Source organism: Bipolaris maydis (assembly GCF_028858645.1).
Source record: "Bipolaris maydis strain C4 unplaced genomic scaffold PSV08scaffold_19, whole genome shotgun sequence".
In the NCBI taxonomy this organism is placed as follows: Eukaryota; Fungi; Ascomycota; class Dothideomycetes; order Pleosporales; family Pleosporaceae; genus Bipolaris; species Bipolaris maydis.
The window spans coordinates 283119-300511 of record NW_027093875.1 but is presented as its reverse complement, the minus strand read 5'-3'; the positions used below and the strand labels follow the sequence as shown (position 1 = coordinate 300511).

Here is a 17393-nt window from a genome sequence, read left to right as displayed (position 1 = left end):
ACTGTGGTTCGGCGTGGAGGAGAGGAGATGCAGCTGTGTTGCGACTGTCTGTTGATGGGTGGTGGTTTGGGTTAGAGTGGGATTGCGAGCTTTATATAGTTGGGGGCAATGATAGGTGAAGGCAGGTGAAGGCACATAGTACGCGGTCACACTCACTTCTGCCCAGGTGACTCTTCACATCCTCACCGCCAGTGCGTTTGAAGTCTAACCATGGAACAATACCAGTCTGAATATCGGATTCATATGACTGGTCACTACAATTCACCGCCAGTGCGTTTGAAGTCTAACCATGGAACAATACCAGTCTGAATATCGGATTCATATGACTGGTCACTACAATTCACCGCCAGTGCGTTTGAAGTCTAACCATGGAACAATACCAGTCTGAATATCGGATTCATATGACTGATCACAACAATTCAAACGCGCTGGCGGTAAGGACGCAAAGAATCACCTGGGCAGAAGTGAGTGTGACCGCGTACTATGTGCCTTCACCTATCTGAATATCGGATTCATTGCAGCTTTAGCTGCATACTATTATGATTAGCCCTGGAAGCCGTTACTTTGTAGATCAATCGGATCTGTACGAAGTAGGCGTCATAGTTTTTGGAAATGCAGATTCATAGCTACTATTGGTGCAAGGTCATGCGCTGTAAGTATCCGCCGCTAAGGAGCTTCGCTAGGTCTGACAGCGGGTAGACGAGGCAGTGCATGACGATCAACTGGGGACTCACCACCTCTTTCATTGCAGCGAACTTCCTTGAGTTGAGGTAGCATTTGCAGGCTTTCCATCATGTCGGTGCTGTGTTGTTGTTCAGGAGACCTCAAATGTCGGCACATCACGTTTGATGGGTCAGAATAGCTACGAGTTTGCTCGTCGCAGGAAGTCGTGAGATGCGCCACTCGCTTGCCAGGTACTTTATTGGTATGGCTTTTTCAGCTGAAGATTGTATGTTGCCTATACCGGGAGCTATCCCGTCCCGCCTGACCCCTCTTTCTCGCCGAAATACGAGATCAAAGTCGACTCGAGGCTCCTAGAAACGACGCCTTTGATCACCTTGAAGTCGCATATCTATTGCGCAGCATAGGCACAACTACCAACTGCTTCTACTTCGCAAACTATCACCACCAGCTCACCATGTACGGTGCTCCACCTGGATTCCCACCACAGCCTAAGGAGCCGGCACCTCCGCCATCAGGCTGGACCGAACACTTGTTCTACACAAATGGGAGGGGCACACCGGCCTTTGAAGCATTGATGAGGGAGTTCTTTGTGAGGCTTGATCCCAGAGGCACTGGATACATAACTCCAGAGGCCTTTTCGAGCTTCTTGGAGGCATCGCGCGTCAAGGATTCGGACAATATCTGTAAGTCACCTTTTTCACCGCAGCCTAGCTTTGAATTCCAAGCAATCTCCACGCAAAAAAGCTAACCCTTCCGTGTTTTAACACATAGGGAAGAGAAGTCTCACGAACGGCGGCATGTTTGCAAAAGAGGACATGGCGGACTTCGAGCTCAAGGCCGCACTCGAAGGCTTCTATTTCGATCATAAGGTCGTGGTGCGCAATTCTAACACGCCACAGTTGCCATACGGTGGCATGCCACTCCTCAGCTTGGCCGGATTTATCGACTTCATGTCAGTAGAATATGCGTCGGATCCAGATGACATATTTGTCGTGCCTGGACTGAACAATGCCTTGCGCGTGTACAACATCTGGCCAGAGCGTGGGCCATTGCCACGATACGTGTTTCCTCCAAAACGGCCGGTGGAGATTCAGCAGCGCATCGATCAAGCAAGCCAACGCTGTGCTGCGAATGCGCAGGAGAAGATCATGGCGAATCAGGCACGACTTCAGATGAAGCTGCAAGGTCAACAAAATGCTCTTGATTTGATTGACGGCACCCCTAGATACTATCAGTACTATTGAAGACTCTAAAGAGTCCGCGCGAAGCATATTTCTCAGGTCTCTTTTCTTAGCATGCCTCTATATATAAGAAAGATTCGTCGATAAAAGGTTATTCTTTAGAAAAGAACTTACTACTGCAATCTGATACAGATCCGTAATCACAGGCCGTAGTAATCGTCGTCCTCATCTTGATTCGGCATGGAGACTAATAGAAGATTTTGAGGAGGTTATAGGCGACTAATAATGTATGGATGATAAAGTATAGGGGTATACATGGGGGAAGACGAAGCAAAATTTCCAATAGCCATGCTCGCCATCACATATCGCGTGTCAAGGATACCAGCTGACGACAAGAAACGCTCATTTCGTCTTACACATGCTTCATAATCATCGAAATCATCACATATATAATTGGCGCAGCATCCTACGAGTACTAATCCAACAATGTGTATCTCTAGGGCATCATTGCCAGGTTCATCGAATATATTTCGGGAATATTAAATTTCTTCCTACTACTGACGTAGACTCGGTATACCTGAATTGTCTTGGAGAAAACACTCATCAGAGCGAGCTAGCCATATCAAACAAGCCAGGATCTCTCTCTGACGCGGATTTTTGAGATAAAAATATCTGTCTTCTATCCCGCCACCAAACGGTCCCAGGTATTCAAATCCAGCCGCTATCGCCGTCATTGGGTCTTGGAATGTGTACTGGGAGGACGGGTCTCCAGGCTTATTTTCTTGACCAGGAATCTCCAATGGGTGTACCAACTGAAAGTGAATCGTGCGCATTTCCCTAATCGCCATTCTCTTCAAAGTCTGCCTCACAAACCTGTCCAAGCGCTCGGTCCTATACCTAGTCCAGGGAGCGAAGACTGCTTCACTGGGATCCGGCCCGAATAAAAACGGCCTGTTGTACCACCATTTAATGGTAACACCAACATCCTCGAGCGTCTTATAACCCCAGTGTTTGCGCCCCCCTACATACTCAGCACCGAACCATATACCTACTTGACGGAATGCATCCGTGACCGCCAAGTATGTATCGTCCATATCAGTGGGCGTCGGGCAGAGAACAATGCTGGGTGGAAGCTGATCATTGGCCTTCTGTATAGGCTCCTGTATCGAGTGGTGCTTCACCTCTTCGTATATAGTTTTGTTAAGTTGGAGTATTGCGGTTGGCATGCGATATACTTCACAGCTGCAGATGCCGGGCTCGGGGAAAATGGGCTCGGGGAAAATGGGCTCGGGGAAAATGGGCTCGTAGGCGATGTCCGGCAGATAGCTGTAGATTTGACAACGCAGTTCGGTAGGTAATGCCATGAACGGAGAATCGCCTGCTTCTCGCATCGCGATTGTGGAACGGCCGTTGATTTGGATGAGGGCGTAGATTGTGGGACGTGACTTTTTCAGGACTGTTTGTGTCGTTGTACGTTTCCGCTCGAGATGGTTGTAGACGAAGAGAGTGATTAAATAAGGAGCGGAAAACTCTGGCTTACGTAGCTCTATGGATTTTGATGTTCTCTTTCGTGGTTGGCTCATTCTATCTACCCTGGTAGTGCATAAGCTTGCTCTATGGTTGTTATCGACTGCAAGCCGTGGTACTGCGATAGCCTATTAAAAACAAACTAATGATATTTTCCAGAGTATGTAATACAAATGTAGATAATAACGCTTAGAAAAGGGTGATATTTCCGGGATCCTTCCTCCAACTGCAGATTAGGCACACTAGCGGGCGTCATTGACGAAGGCGCAGAAGATACGATCGTAGTTTCGCGGACAGAGCAAAGGCTCTCAGACCTGCGATTAACAATATATCGCAGAAATGGGAGACGATGAACCCCCTAGTTCATTGATAACCTCGCCCAATCTTGCCATTCTCTCGTTAGATTCGGTTATCTATGAACACTTCCTGAGCTTCGAAATTAGCCTTCCTCATACACATGGCTCATTGTCCTTGACTTCCCCTATCACTTCCTCTAGATTTACCCGAACCATTTTTCCGCAGCCGAAGTACAAACAATTCCTGAGATTGATAAATATCTTGTTTCACAACAGTAATATTCGAAAATGGTCGATGTTCGTCGTTGGCATAGTTATTTTCGATACCCAGTGTGATGACAACTTAGTCACTTCTCGGTTTCTCAACGAGAGAGTTGTAGAATGGCAACCCTACGAAAACGGCATCGGCTCCTCTACGATCGATGGTACTAAGATGGAGTTCCTAGGCGAGATCCTAGGAAGATGGTATATTGTAAAATCCAGTAATCGCGACAACGTGCCACCCCGCTATGAAATCGCTACCTTCAAGGTTATCGATTGTCAAGAATGCCAAGTGATTATCGGACGCAATACCATCAAAGATTTGGCTATGCCTACCATGTTCGAGGAACTTGGGCCATCTCGCTTCAGTGGTAAGTTATTACTCTGGGTTTGTACTATACTTGAGATTACTAACACCTATATAATAGCTAGTAATATTAGCACGCTAGTGAATAGATTAAAAAAACCGAGTTAGATAACTGTAACGCCGACATCATTAATAGTGCAGGACTAGTCTTCTGCCAAGCTTCTTCACTATTTCTGTTCAGATCAGGCTCTTGAAGCTTCAAGACGGATAAGGCTTTACCGCGACAAGTCCTTAACATCACAGTATGTATATGTAAAATGAATGTCAGGTCTCTCCAAAGGCAAGCAAATACCACCCAGAAACGCTCGACAACCATACCCAGTCGCAACCACCACTAGCGCCTTCCCCAACGAAACAACTCAGCATTCCAGAACGTGAACCGCAATTCCTTAGGTCACTGAAAGAAAGAATCATATCCGGGTACCTGTCATCCGAACCCACCGACCGATATTACCCCGTCCTCACAACGCACGATGGCAATGAAGGCCAATCTACCCGTTCGACTAAGGATCGCTGTTCACATTAATAAATGTAGCTACTTGTTTAATATGTAAATAGTGAGCAGATGTTTCATGTTTGCACTGATTAGGGTTGTTCGCATAGTGGAATAGGTTCATGACTGGGGTTTTGGAATGTGTTTCGGTGAGAGGAAGACTTGGCGGGGGGTTGGCATTGGTAAGTACGCAGAGTAAAGAGGAACCGGCGGAATGAAAGGAGATTGGATGGAAGTGGGGAGAAGAGATGAGATGGACATGATTTTGTTATAATGGAGGAACTCGGGCTTGTTCTGTGGTCTTGGTAAATTGTTCGATGATCTGCTCCGGTCAGCAAGATGCGACAATGATCGATCGAAGCTATGCCAAGAAATGTCATGTGATGTGCTGGCTATCACGTGCGAGAGTGTGTTTGCTAGGCGAGGCACTTTGCGCCAAAGGATTTTTCTCGATAGAATACACTTCTACTTCTGGTGTTGTATTATCAGCGGGGTTTTTTGTCCAATATATTACTTTCTGCGATAGCCGGCGACGGTGACGAATAGAAAAATTGTCCGGATAAGCCACTCTAAAAACAGACACGACTATTGCGCGAGTGGCGACACCGAGCTTCCCGTCCCACCAGCCATGCAGCTTGAGATCACATTCTGGACAGTCGCATACTGCGGGTATGTCTTGACAGGCCGAACCATACTCTGATCTTGATACGACTCCCGCCACACGGGTCGCCTGTCCTGTTACCGGAATGCCACCCAGCCTGCTTTCTGGAAGCCTGTTTTTGTTTTGCGTGCAGTGCCAAGTGGATTCCTTCACACACGTCGTCGTCATATCCAAGGCCAAAGGGTAAGGCGCTAACAAGGCGCCGCTTCACGTCTGCAACGACCTTGCGCAGGTGGCAGCATCGACCCGCCGCCATTGCGCAAGCGACCCAGAAATACTTGCATTCGTATCACAGCCGCCAGGCCGGCGAGTCACGATATCGCTGTCATGGGTAGCTCATGACTCCAGTCGCGAAGCCGAATTTTTACCGGGAGACAACAGTCGTCATGATGAAGATTTCCTGGTATCCAAACTCTAGTCTGCGATGCAACGACGGTGTTGTTAGTGCACCACGGCCAGGTTTTATTCCTGCGCTGTGCACATCGGTAGACAGGGAAGGCGATCCGGGGTCATTTACCCTTTTCGGACACTCGAGGAACCAGAGGGGACTACGGCGGTCCTTTGCGCAGGAGCAGTATAGCTTGAGACGGGGGATGGGCAGGGTCTGCATGATCTCAGGTTTCGGGACGACTTTTCCGCTGCACATGGCAAATGCACACTAACTCGGCCGAATTGACGGAACAGCGCTCGATACGCGAACCGTGGACGTTTCGAATGCTCGTTGAGAGAGATCTGGAATGATGCTGAAGAGAAGGTTCAGCCTCAACGGTTTTACCGTTAATCCCGCGTCTCTCGCATGCTGCATGGGCCTGGCCTAGGCGGGTGGCTTATTGCTGCTCACATGATACGGCATCATGCCGGGGTTGCAATGCAAGACAACGCACCACCAACATACTGTATTGCCTCTCCCGTGCTAGCAGCGCGCGGCTAACCATTTACGACTGCATCATCCGTGGATATACAATATTTCACTGAGCTAGCGTAGTGCTGACAACTCAAGCAACTGGTTCAAAGCCAAGAGTATACGCTTGCCAACATGCACCCTTGCCCGATCGTGTTCTTGGTACCCACAGACATATCGATAGATTGTCCCGTGGCGGCCCTGAATACGGGGGGCTGGCTCCACTGACTGTGTGACATATCTTGGGTATCCGCCGTCGTCGTCTCAGATTCTTCTTACACGGTCTTCACTCCTCCCTGCTTGTCGTGTACCACGTTGTCCGATTATCCGGGTCATCCACCTTCGCTCCACTTCACGACAAAGGGGGGTTTGGTCAATGCTCTACTCTTATGCCTAATCATTAATAACATAACCACCGTCGCTATCAAGTCTGTTGACTTTTAATATAACTCGTCAACTCCCCAGAAGGGAAAGATAATTCAAATCCCCGAGATCGACAAAATGACTTCAACACCCTCGCTCAGGCAGAGCCTCGCCGCTGCTGTCCTCGCCGCTCTTCCTCTCGCCAGTGCGCAAGGCACTACTCCTCCAAAGCTCACCGCCGATTGTAACAATGTAGCCATCTTCATGGCCCGCGGAAACGACGCTCCATACCACGACGGACGCACATCACCATTTAGCGATGCTACTTGCGCAAAGTTTAAGGCCAAAGGCTTCACTTGTGATTACATGGACGTTGTCTTCGATGCCACTCTTGGTGTCCCATACTGCCCTACCATCCAGGAGGGCGCCGTCAACGGCGTCAGGCAAATCACAGAGTACAATGCCAAGTGCCCGGACACCTTGATTGTCCTCAACGGTTACTCTCAAGGTGCCATGATCGGTAGTGCTACACTCAGTGGTGGAGGTGAGGACGCATGCGATGTTGATCCACAGACTACCGGTCTTGATCCCAACTCCAAGGCCGGCCAGGCCCTCAAGGCGGTTCTCCTCTGGGGTGACGTCAAGCATACTGCTAACCAGTCATACAACGTACTCGATGGTGCCGATAAGCAGGTCTGGCCGCGTACGGGTGCTAATCTTGAGCGCATGAACCGCTTCTCTTCTGTCCTGCGTTCATACTGCGCTGCCGGTGACCCAATCTGCGCTGGTGGTACCAACGTTGCTGAGCATCTCAACTACTTTGAGCTGTACACAGATGAATCTTCGTCGTGGGTTGTCGACAAGCTTACACCGCTCCTGACCAAGCCTTCTTCATCGTCTGTCTTGTCCAGCTCGGCTACGCCTACTCCCACGCCTACACCTTCACCTGAACCCACACCCACACCTACGCCCACTTCTGCGGCCTCTACCTCCGAGGTCAGTTCCACCGAGTCTTCAAGCACCGTAATAGTTCCTGAGCCCTCTATTCCAGGTACCTCGGATATCAAGTCCACCAGCACTGCAGTTATCCCCGGCCCCTCGAGCCCATGCCCCGACTCAACTACTCTGGCTCCTCCTCCCCACATACCTTCTACCATGGTTCCTTCCTACATCTCTTCTGCTCCCCCGGTCTCTTCCCACGTCCCCATAACCACGGCCAACGGAACCGTTTCAACGACATGCACTGACGAGCCAGGAACAACACCCCACCCCATAACCATCATCCCGACTTCAGCGCACTATGGCAACTCGACTATTCCGGCCTCCAGCTGCATAAAGACGCCTATCAAGCCCCATGAGACGCCTTCCCAGCCTGCTGAGCATGTTTCATATCCGGCTGTTCCGCCTCCACTTCCCACAAAGGCGCCGGGATACCCTGCGCAGCCGCCGGCTTGCCCCCCGGCTCTCGTCTACGAGACAGTGACAGAGTACGCATACGTATATGGGAGTATGTGAGGTGGGTAGAGATGGCTTATTCGAGAGGAACTAGGGTGGTTCTTAAGCTAGTGAAGGAAAGCTCAAGTGGTTGTAAATAATGCCTTGGATACATAGTCGCTAATGAGTATAATGAACGTTTTGATGACATCACTTTAATCATACATGACCTAGCTCCCATACGTTACTGTGTCTCGCATCATGATTGCTTCGTCAGAGCATGTTCTTCATTACAGTACTAATACATTATTCATACTATCATAACCCTAGATACCCAACGCCTTAGCAAGCGCCTCACCCACACCCGTCGCACTAGCAGGATTCTGCCCAGTAATCAGCTTGCCGGACACAACCACCTTCTCGCCCCACGGCTGCGGCGCCTTGACAAACTTGCCGCCACTCGCCTTCTGCAGCGCGTCCTCTGGCAAGAACGGCACCGCCTTGGTCAACCCGACCTGCTCCTCCTCGGCATTCGTAAACGCAGTGACTTCCTTGCCCGCAACCAGCAAGCTTCCATCGCTCAGCTTGACATTGTAGAGTACAGCGGGCGCATGGCACACGGCCGAGACAATCTTGCCGGCCTCCCAGAACTCCTTGATGAGCTGCTGCGAGGTGGCGTCGTCGGCGAGATCGAACATGGGGCCGTGGCCGCCGACATAGAAGATGGCGTCGAACTGGCCCGCTTTGCCAATGAAGTCGGAGAGCTTCTGTGTCGTCTTCCAGACTTGCTCGTCGTTCTTGAGGAAGGTCACCGAGACGTCGTCTTTGGCGGCTTCGACTGAGGCGGGGTCGAGCGGCGCTTCGCCGCCCTTGGGCGAGGCGACGGTGATGTTGGCTTTGTTGCGGAGAACGTGGTAGGGGTGCGCGAGCTCGGGCAGGTACCAGCCGGTGGGTTTGCCTGTGTCGCCGAGCTTGTTGTGCGAGGTGAGGACGAAGAGGATGCTTGGCTTGGACATTGTGATGGATTTGGGGTTTTTTTTTTCGTAGATGGAATTGATGTATATGTGGAAAGTGGGATTGACGTGGATGAAATTGATGTGTGATGGGTGTTTTCCTACTATATTTTTATATCTTTGGGAGAGGGTTAGTTTGTAATCTTGTATCCTTTTTTGCGCCGATAGCTCCAGGCGTGAATGTGTGACGACATGCGGGGTAGCTTTTTTGACAAAAAGGCCCGACTATGCAGGGCTGAAGGGTTGACCCACCTTGACTGACGTTGAAGACTCACGCTTTATGCGAAACGGGCGGTACCTTGGTGTCCTATCGGCCATATCTTTGCGTCTCATTGTGGTATTTATTTTTTGTCGTCTGTTTCTTCGTTCTCTAACTACGGCTGCCTTTGGAGATAGTCATCATCGTGCTTGAGAGAACGAAGAAAAGTGCGCGCAACACCACAAGTTGCGTCATTTCCATCCCGCACGTACGTCTTACACGTATTCAGTGAGCTGGCTTGGTACTCCAAACTTACGGCATCATTTTCCTCTTCGATGGCTTCCCAGGCCGGAGTTTCTACTCGATCCGGCCGTCTCCGTCAAAGTTCCACCGACCACGAGTACATTTCACCGCTTCTCTTGCTGTTTCTGGATCGCGCGTCTTGAGCAAAGTCGGCGATATGCGGCAAAACGAACGAGTTGTTACTGTATTAGTCTCAATTCTAGTTACGGGCTCATGTCCAGCAAAGCATCATCGAAGTTACTCGAAACAAACATCGGATTGATAATTAATCTTATCGCCATGTTATCTCCGGTCGGAGGCAATGAAGCAACATCTTGTGATGCTTGTTTATTGAGCATGGAATCTATACAAAACATGTCAGTAGAACTTTTGTAATCTACTGAGGTTCGAGAAAGCCCCAAAGGCCACATTGGAAACGCCTCTTGCGAACTATTTCGGATTGGATAAACACTTATAATTGCAGTGTTTATTGTCGGTACCTTCGCTGATGCATATTTTCAGCCATGGGGTATATAACAACTAGGAAGATTGTAACGGAATAGTGTTTTAATATCTATCTCAAAAATGAAAATGATCGATATTCCCGTATGTGTAAAGAAATGCGCCCTCTTTTCACCACATCTTTGACCAATTCTCACAGGGACATCTAGTTAGCACCTCATTCGCCAGACCTGAGCTTCGCCGACGAGTTCCATACAATGTTAGTACTACTGTGCCGATGCACAGGATGACTAGTCACCCTTGGGCAGAAGCTTCGATCCAGGCCAGCGTTTATAAGAGGGGAGCTTTCGTGTACAATAGACAGCAGGGCAATCCTACAGGTTTTAGTTTATCGTGACTCCTCTACTATACACACTTTACTCTTTTCTCCAGCGTCGGCGTACACTAACGAAGGTGAAGGTCTTTGCAGTCCGCCGGAGTAGGACTCGTGGGTGTTACACTCCTGACACCTGTTCACTACAACCGTTCATCTCGTCGAAAAACATACGCACATAGCACTAATATGCCTTCCTTTGAACGTTCAATTCAAGGCAGTTCAATTTATAGGAAAGGTTAGTCTAGCCCTTCACACACACACACACACACACACACACACACACACACACACACACGTATCCAAGTAATCTTCTTTTCTCCTGTTTTATGCACATCCTGAAGAGCTAGGTAGCTAAAGCAGTTAAATTCTTGCAGATTGTCTTACTGAGAAACTGAAGGTGGCTTACCGTATAAATTTTTGTTAAAAATCTACTGCGACGCTGGGTAATGAACATACCTCCACACTTTTGTATGCCCGGCTCGTATTTGGTAATTAGCCGGTAGAGCAGTATGAAGGAGCGGTAAAAGTTTCGAACAGCCAATCTCATCAACATCAGGAGATTTTCACGGCACCTCTGATCCGGAGTCAATTACTTCGCTTAGTTTCTATTGGAAAGAAGCTTTGAACGCAAAGGCTTGCAGTTTTTCTTCCCTGGGAAAATCATCGGAGAGAAATGAGGAAAAACTTAAGCTTAAATTTAGACTCTCCGCTTCTATGGGCCAGTCACTGACGCATGGCTGAAGCATCATTTGTGGGTATGAAAAGATTTATGTGTGTGGCAGGGAAATTCCACCAACACTTATTAACGATTGTAGTTACTGTCTCAATGACAATCGGATATCAACTCGAATGTGCTTTTTTGCTGCTTCAGACAAACTTGAGGCAAGCGAGGTACGTTCGTTATGGGGCGGCTCGGCACACTCCTGTGCCAGCATCCGATTGACCTCCTTCAATTCCGCCAAGCAATCGATCTTTCACTGATAATTTATGGTACTGGAACAAACTCTGTGAACCATCGCCCGAGGCAAACACGCATATGCAGCACCACATCGGAAAACGACGATTGAAAGAACGTGCCAAACGCGAGAGGGAGCAATCCACTCCTTCCCATCACTCTGACTACCCTCTGATCATTTATTTCTCACAAACCGAGTTCACAACCCCTCAAGCCAAGGCCATGAACACCAGTATATTCCAAGCAGCTGACGAATACAAGTTATGCTGGTGAATGCACGTGCACGGAGCTACAATCATGACTTGACTCCGACCAGGATGCAAAGAATCCGATACGATGATTCGAAAATAGACTTCAACTATTGCATGTTATCTTGCAGCCTGAGACAATGGCATTTCATCATCACTAGAGATGGCCGGAATGCCAAGTCGTGAGTGATGGAGAGCTCCATTCTAGGCGCCAAGCTGCCCAGAGTCCACGCGGCAGACTCGAAGCCACTCCCTCCTGCATCCTCTGGGACTTTTTTTTCGTATCGATTGGTTGGACAGGGCGGGATTTCAAACAGATTCCAAGAACAGGAATCCCACATGGGCCTTCAAAGATAGGGTTGGAGTGTAGCTTGGCTATATTGGCGATGCCATTCACTGCTTGGCCTCGGTTATCGGCTGTCTAAGAGTGCAAATGAAATGCTCGGCCAAGAGGCTCCTGACATCTTCAAGTTTCAAGCCCGGTCTAGGAATGCCTTCTGCGGGCAAAACTGGAGATACGAAGTAACAAAGTATAGCGACCAATAAGCACAGGAAGTCGAGGCTGTTCGTTGTAAGTTCCTTCTGACTTAACCTGGAGCTTTCGCACTCTTCTTCCTTTCTTTCACCTGCTTGTCTGTTCTAATTCGTCATTTTGTGAGTGTGTGCGGCTGGTCTGCTGTTTAACCTTTCTTCTCCCGCTGGTCGTCCCCTTTTTTCCACACCACTTACTCATATATCTTTATCACCCCAAAATCCTATGATTTCTCTGTAGACCCGCATCTTTCCTCTTTCAGCATTCTCCAGGCGGGCAATCATGCCGGTCCTCGATGTCAGCGAGCTTAATATTGTTATCGCCGTTCTGGGTACGCCCCCTCCCCTCCCCCTGACACCTGTTTCCTCAAGCATCAAGTAACACAATTCCATTGTAGGCGCTTTCGTTATCAGCTATGGATTCCTTTCTGTCAAAATCAAACAAGTCTGGTACTTGGGTGAAGCTCGTAAGTCAACACTTATTCAGTACACCTAGCTGTACTACCAAGAAAGCCTCTACTCACGTACTCCAGTGCCCGCTGTTCTCATTGGCATCGTCCTGGGCCCGATAGCTGCCAGATTCCTCGATGCAGAAAAATGGGGCTCTGCTGCTGAAGGCCAACAAGAAGCCATTACTCTGGTAGGTGCACAATAAAAAAGATTTCTTTTCTTTTTGAACCCCACTCATCTCTGCATAGGGCATGTGCCGTATAGTCATCGGTGTCCAGCTTGTCATCGCCGGCTTCCAGCTTCCCGCCAAGTACCAGCAAACCCGATGGAAAGAGATGGTGATATGTCTTCTCCCAGTCATGACAACCATGTGGATATGCACAAGTTTGTGTATCTTTATCACCGTCCCCAAGATATCCTTCTTGGCTGCGCTAGTCATCGGATCCTGTGTCACCTGTACTGATCCTATCTTGTCTCAAGCCGTGGCTAAAGGTCCCTTTGCCGACAAATTCGTCCCTCGTGCGCTACGCGAAATCATCTCATCAGAGGCAGGCGCCAATGACGGGTTCGGGTTCCCGTTTCTTCTCTTGGCCACTTATCTGATCCGCCATGCTGATCTCGAGGGCGTGGAGTTCAAGGAAGGCATTGCCTCGGGCGCACACGAGATTGCCACTCGCGCAGTTAACATGCTCACCAGACGCAGCGAAGCCCATGTTGGCCGTCTAGGTGGAGGTATACCTATGGCCATGGAGCAATGGATTGTAGAAGGATGGCTATACATAATCACCATGGCTGTCGCCATTGGAGTGGTTGTTGGGGCTGCCAGTATGTTTGCCATTCGATTCGGTCTCCGTAAGAAGTGGATCGACACCGAGAGTCTCTTGCTTTGGCCTATGGCAGTTGGCCTGTTTCTCATTGGCGTCTGCGGTGCGCTTGGCACGGACGACCTCCTTGCTTGCTTTGTCGCCGGTAACGTCATGAACTGGAATGGTCTCTACCTCGAGGAGACCGAGAAGCGCCACGACGAAGTCAACAGCTGCTTCGACGTCATCCTCAACTTTGGCGGTTTCATGTATATTGGTACAATCATCCCCTGGAGAGAGTTCCAGCTTCCGGATGTCACTGGTATTACCGTTGGAAGGCTCATGATCCTCGGATTTCTGGTCCTTGCTTTCCGTCGTATTCCTGCCATTTTCATGGTTTACAAGGTTATGCCCGGAGTTGTCAAGGACTGGAAAGAGGCGCTGTTCATGGGATATTTTGGACCCATTGGTGCGTTGGCTTTGTACACCAAGAAGGAATTCAACTAATAGACCCTAGGTATTGGAGCTGTCTTCTACGTCGAGCACACGCGCCATCTGTTCCCCAAGCCTGGAGAGGCTGAGACAGAAGAAGAAGAGAACCTCCTAGCTGCCATGGTTCCCATCGTCTACTTCCTCGTCATCTTCTCTATTGTCGTCCACGGTCTCTCCATCCCAGCACTTGATGCATTCTACCGCTACAAGAAGATCCCACCGATTTCCGAAGCTGAACCAACAGAGATCCGCGCTCTCTCAGTTCATGAAGCGCTGCCAAACAATGCCAGCATCAGCACAAAACGCAACTCTATCTACGTACACAACCGCTTCTCCAGGCCTGTTTCCACAGGTCCTGATCCGGAATTGTACAGGTGGAATACTCAGGTAAGGAACAGCGATGTCACGTACAGGGCTTCCTCGGAACCACAAGGCGAGAACTATGCTCAGAAGCTGCAAAATATTCGATTTGCACAAGACTATGCCCACGAGAAAGCCAATCTGGGTTAGGGAGAATGGTACTAGACTGAGAAAGAGGGTTAGAGAGATATGTGAGGGATCTTGGGCCATCCCGGCGTTCTAGCAGCTGCTCCCACGGCAATTATCTGCCATCACTATCACGCATTACATCACTCATTAAGTATTCAATCTTTAAATAGACAGACATTCAAATGCATAATCGCAGAAGTACACGGACATGTTTTTTTTAGCAATCTGACATAAATCGTTCCTCAACACCAATTTTCATCACACTACGTTTAATGGAATAGAGTTATTGACCATTATTGGCGAAAAAAAGAAAGCGAGTTGGGAAATGTTCCGAACAAGAAGATTCAAAATTAGGATACCAGTATCCAAGGAATCTCAAACAATCCTCTTCTTTTCTTTATGCTTTTTTTTCCTTTCATCCAATATGCCCAGATATGATTGTCAAGCGCCCGTGACATGTCGTTGAGCACGAAACACGCCAAGCGCGCCACAATTCCACCGCCAAGCGTGCCACTGCTCTGTCCATGCCGTTTTATCCGCTCAGCCCTATCAGTTGCCTTTCCGCTACACTCTATCCCAGCCTTGATCTTCATTTTTTTCATTTCAACAGGCTTGTCGTTTGCTCCTGTATAGACAATACGCCGAACTGCTTGTGTGTCAGGTTTGTCTTGTACATACATCCTGCTGACGTAGTGCGAGGACATGGGGTAGGTGGATGCTCGCGGTGTGAGAGGAACTTATGTAGTAGGGAACGTGCATTGGCTCTTGGCGATCCGCTACGCTACCGAGCGGAACGGAACGTTTAGTCGCGGAAGGGAGTAGGAAAATGTTTAAGATGGCGTATCTGATTTTTTGGTTTTTATTTCCGTCCACATTCATGTTTCTCTCCTTCATAAATCGTGACCTTTCTTTTCATTCAATAGCTTGTTCAAAATCGAAATCCTCGACTAAAGATTAAGGGAATGATCCGGAGTTATTACCGTGGCAAGCAGTGTCATGACGAAGACCATTTAACAACATCAACGTATGATTTAGAAGACTGCAAAATGATCTTTTAGCGATTCGTGGGTTTGGAATTTCTAGGCAACTCAATTGCGATTAAATGAATTGGCTACAAGATGATTTTAACAAGAATCGATATCATAAGTTCCTTTCCAAGTGGTGCTGTCGCTGTTCCTCCCCGAGCCCTGTTGTGTATATGGCAAGGTTGAATACCATGCCTTAAGACTCTACATTTTTTGGTATTATGAATACCCCTTCTGATTTCTTCCTTCATTTTTGATATCTCAATTCATCTGATGATTGTTCATTTCAGAAGTAGGTAGTTCTACCGCTTCCCTGTCCGCGGGTATCTCTGCGATAGGTTTATTGACTCCTCTATACTTTTCTTGCACTGGTGCTTCCGCGCATTCCTGGTTCGCGTTCATTTCTGCTGTCTGGAAGTTTGCATATGTAGGTGGTGCGTCGGATGAGTTCGCTGCTTCGTAGGTGTTGCGCCTGCCGTTCTTCCTCCGTCTCCATAGGAAAAAGCCAGCAAAGCCAAGGAGAGCGAGACCACCAACGACTCCACCTACGATACCTCCTATTACACCACCAGAAATTCCTGAACTATCATTCTCGGCAGGACCTGAAGTGGGCCGTGATGAGCTGACCGAAGAAACGAGGGTCTCCGAGGAGCTGGCTGTGGGAGTTGTGGCAGTTGTGAGCGAGGTGGTGGAAGCCGAGATTGGCGTACTCAAGGTCGCCGATGATGAAGCAGTCAGTTTTTCTAGATCAGGCAGCTTGATGGGGTATGAAGCTGCAGACGGGCTAGCTGACGCAAGAGATTGCGCAGTCTTGTTCACAGCAGTTGCATCTAGTCCAGCGACCGGGTTGACCAGGCTACTCCAACAAATATTGATTTGATCTACCGTCTCGGTGCAGATCTCGCTAATTCATGTCAGTCATGTGTGCAATGATCGTGACTGGGCGGGAAATTATTGGCTAACCTGGACTTCAAACAGCAAAAGGCATCCGTACCAGATCCACACGAACGCTGGTTGCCCGCAGGTGTCGTGCTGTCTCCTCCACAACCCTCACTAGGCCCCCAGCAAACTGCATCACTAGAACCAGGAATACAACAGTAATATTTGGATGTTCGGTCATCCAACGAGCAAACGGAAGGAGGGGGGCATTCGAATGGTGAGTCGGGACACGTCCTCGGTGCGCTGGAGCTCCCATTGTTGCCTGCGAAGAAGAATTCGGTGAACGCCGCGTGCACTGGTAACAAGTGAACAAGCACAAGGCACGTAGTTGAGAATGTGATCCTGTGCATTTTGCGATACGATTACTGTAGACCTCGGAAGTGGGGTTGTTGAAGGGCCTTGGACGCGTTCGTGACAGCCAGCGATGTCGAAAAGCATATCGACAGTCCGTGATTTGAATCGTTTATGGTGGGAATGTTAGGCCTCCCACTATCTCGATGAATCTCCGATATTCAGCTGTAAAACCATGGTACCCAATCAACCGAAGCTGGGAAAACCATGATTTGCCCGACACATGGGGTAACTAACTGTATAACGGTTAGGATGCTGATCACTACTGTATAAGTTTCCCGACCATGCTTTTTGAGGCGAGGGGCAAAGAATGAAAAACCACGCAATGATAAGTTTGACGACTGCGCACGAAAGGGGGACGCAATCTATCACTAGATAGGCTAGATGTGTAGATAACACCCCTATCACATCCAGTGCTGTAATCTAAGCCCCCTTTCCCTCCTCTTTTCTCTTTTCTCTCTATCTTCTCTTCTCTTACCGTCTCTTCTCCTTTTGTTTTGTCTGTTTTTGCTCTCTCTAACTTTTATTTTTTTTCTCAAACAGCAACTAAGAAAAAGAGGTACAAAGGGAGGTAAGAAAGATGACATATGAAGAGAGGAAAGCTATATTG

At 48.7% G+C, this 17393-nt stretch overlaps 7 protein-coding genes across 7 annotated transcripts; 4 read left to right on the top strand and 3 right to left on the bottom strand.

Moving 5' to 3' along the window:
- Positions 1 to 1000: 1000 nt before the first annotated feature.
- Positions 1001 to 2085, top strand: PSV08DRAFT_413235 (uncharacterized protein). The gene is made up of 2 exons (XM_014217747.2): positions 1001 to 1367; positions 1456 to 2085. The coding sequence occupies exons 1-2, from the start codon at positions 1139 to 1141 to the stop codon at positions 1926 to 1928; spliced, it is 702 nt and encodes a 233-aa protein (XP_014073222.1). The 5' UTR covers positions 1001 to 1138; the 3' UTR covers positions 1929 to 2085.
- Positions 2086 to 2419: 334 nt separating this feature from the next.
- On the bottom strand, positions 2420 to 3448 carry PSV08DRAFT_357387 (uncharacterized protein; the record flags this gene model as incomplete). The annotated part of the gene is made up of 1 exon (XM_014217748.1): positions 2420 to 3448. One exon carries the CDS (start codon positions 3446 to 3448, stop codon positions 2420 to 2422), a length of 1029 nt encoding a protein of 342 aa, XP_014073223.1.
- A 283-nt stretch (positions 3449 to 3731) lies between these two features.
- PSV08DRAFT_252763 (uncharacterized protein) lies at positions 3732 to 4398 on the top strand (the record flags this gene model as incomplete). The annotated part of the gene is made up of 2 exons (XM_066092462.1): positions 3732 to 4320; positions 4382 to 4398. 2 exons carry the CDS (start codon positions 3732 to 3734, stop codon positions 4396 to 4398), a joined length of 606 nt encoding a protein of 201 aa, XP_065947935.1.
- A 2474-nt stretch (positions 4399 to 6872) lies between these two features.
- On the top strand, positions 6873 to 8268 carry PSV08DRAFT_413234 (carbohydrate esterase; the record flags this gene model as incomplete). Its single annotated transcript, XM_014217749.2, has 2 exons — positions 6873 to 7817; positions 7986 to 8268. The coding sequence occupies 2 exons, from the start codon at positions 6873 to 6875 to the stop codon at positions 8247 to 8249; spliced, it is 1209 nt and encodes a 402-aa protein (XP_014073224.1). The 3' UTR covers positions 8250 to 8268.
- Positions 8269 to 8430: 162 nt separating this feature from the next.
- Positions 8431 to 9351, bottom strand: PSV08DRAFT_343622 (class I glutamine amidotransferase-like protein). Its single transcript, XM_014217701.2, has one exon. The coding sequence runs from the start codon at positions 9182 to 9184 to the stop codon at positions 8495 to 8497; it is 690 nt and encodes a 229-aa protein (XP_014073176.1). The 5' UTR covers positions 9185 to 9351; the 3' UTR covers positions 8431 to 8494.
- Positions 9352 to 12517: 3166 nt separating this feature from the next.
- Positions 12518 to 14489, top strand: PSV08DRAFT_191571 (Sodium/hydrogen exchanger family-domain-containing protein; the record flags this gene model as incomplete). Its single annotated transcript, XM_014217715.1, has 5 exons — positions 12518 to 12566; positions 12633 to 12701; positions 12768 to 12874; positions 12933 to 13956; positions 14005 to 14489. The coding sequence occupies 5 exons, from the start codon at positions 12518 to 12520 to the stop codon at positions 14487 to 14489; spliced, it is 1734 nt and encodes a 577-aa protein (XP_014073190.1).
- A 1040-nt stretch (positions 14490 to 15529) lies between these two features.
- Positions 15530 to 16859, bottom strand: PSV08DRAFT_22283 (uncharacterized protein). Its single transcript, XM_014217710.2, has 2 exons — positions 16457 to 16859; positions 15530 to 16397 (listed from the first exon to the last, which is right to left on the bottom strand). The coding sequence occupies exons 1-2, from the start codon at positions 16780 to 16782 to the stop codon at positions 15755 to 15757; spliced, it is 969 nt and encodes a 322-aa protein (XP_014073185.1). The 5' UTR covers positions 16783 to 16859; the 3' UTR covers positions 15530 to 15754.
- Positions 16860 to 17393: the final 534 nt, after the last annotated feature.

Bases quoted from the DNA above. Each gene is read 5' to 3' on its own strand.
- PSV08DRAFT_22283 (XM_014217710.2), bottom strand. From the start codon at position 16,782: ATGCACAGGATCACATTCTCAACTACGTGCCTTGTGCTTGTTCACTTG. The intron at 16,398-16,456 runs GTTAGCCAATAA...GACATGAATTAG, and splicing joins TTTTGCTGTTTGAAGTCCAG to CGAGATCTGCACCGAGACGG.
- PSV08DRAFT_343622 (XM_014217701.2), bottom strand. From the start codon at position 9,184: ATGTCCAAGCCAAGCATCCTCTTCGTCCTCACCTCGCACAACAAGCTC.
- PSV08DRAFT_413235 (XM_014217747.2), top strand. From the start codon at position 1,139: ATGTACGGTGCTCCACCTGGATTCCCACCACAGCCTAAGGAGCCGGCA. The intron at 1,368-1,455 runs GTAAGTCACCTT...TTTAACACATAG, and splicing joins CAAGGATTCGGACAATATCT to GGAAGAGAAGTCTCACGAAC.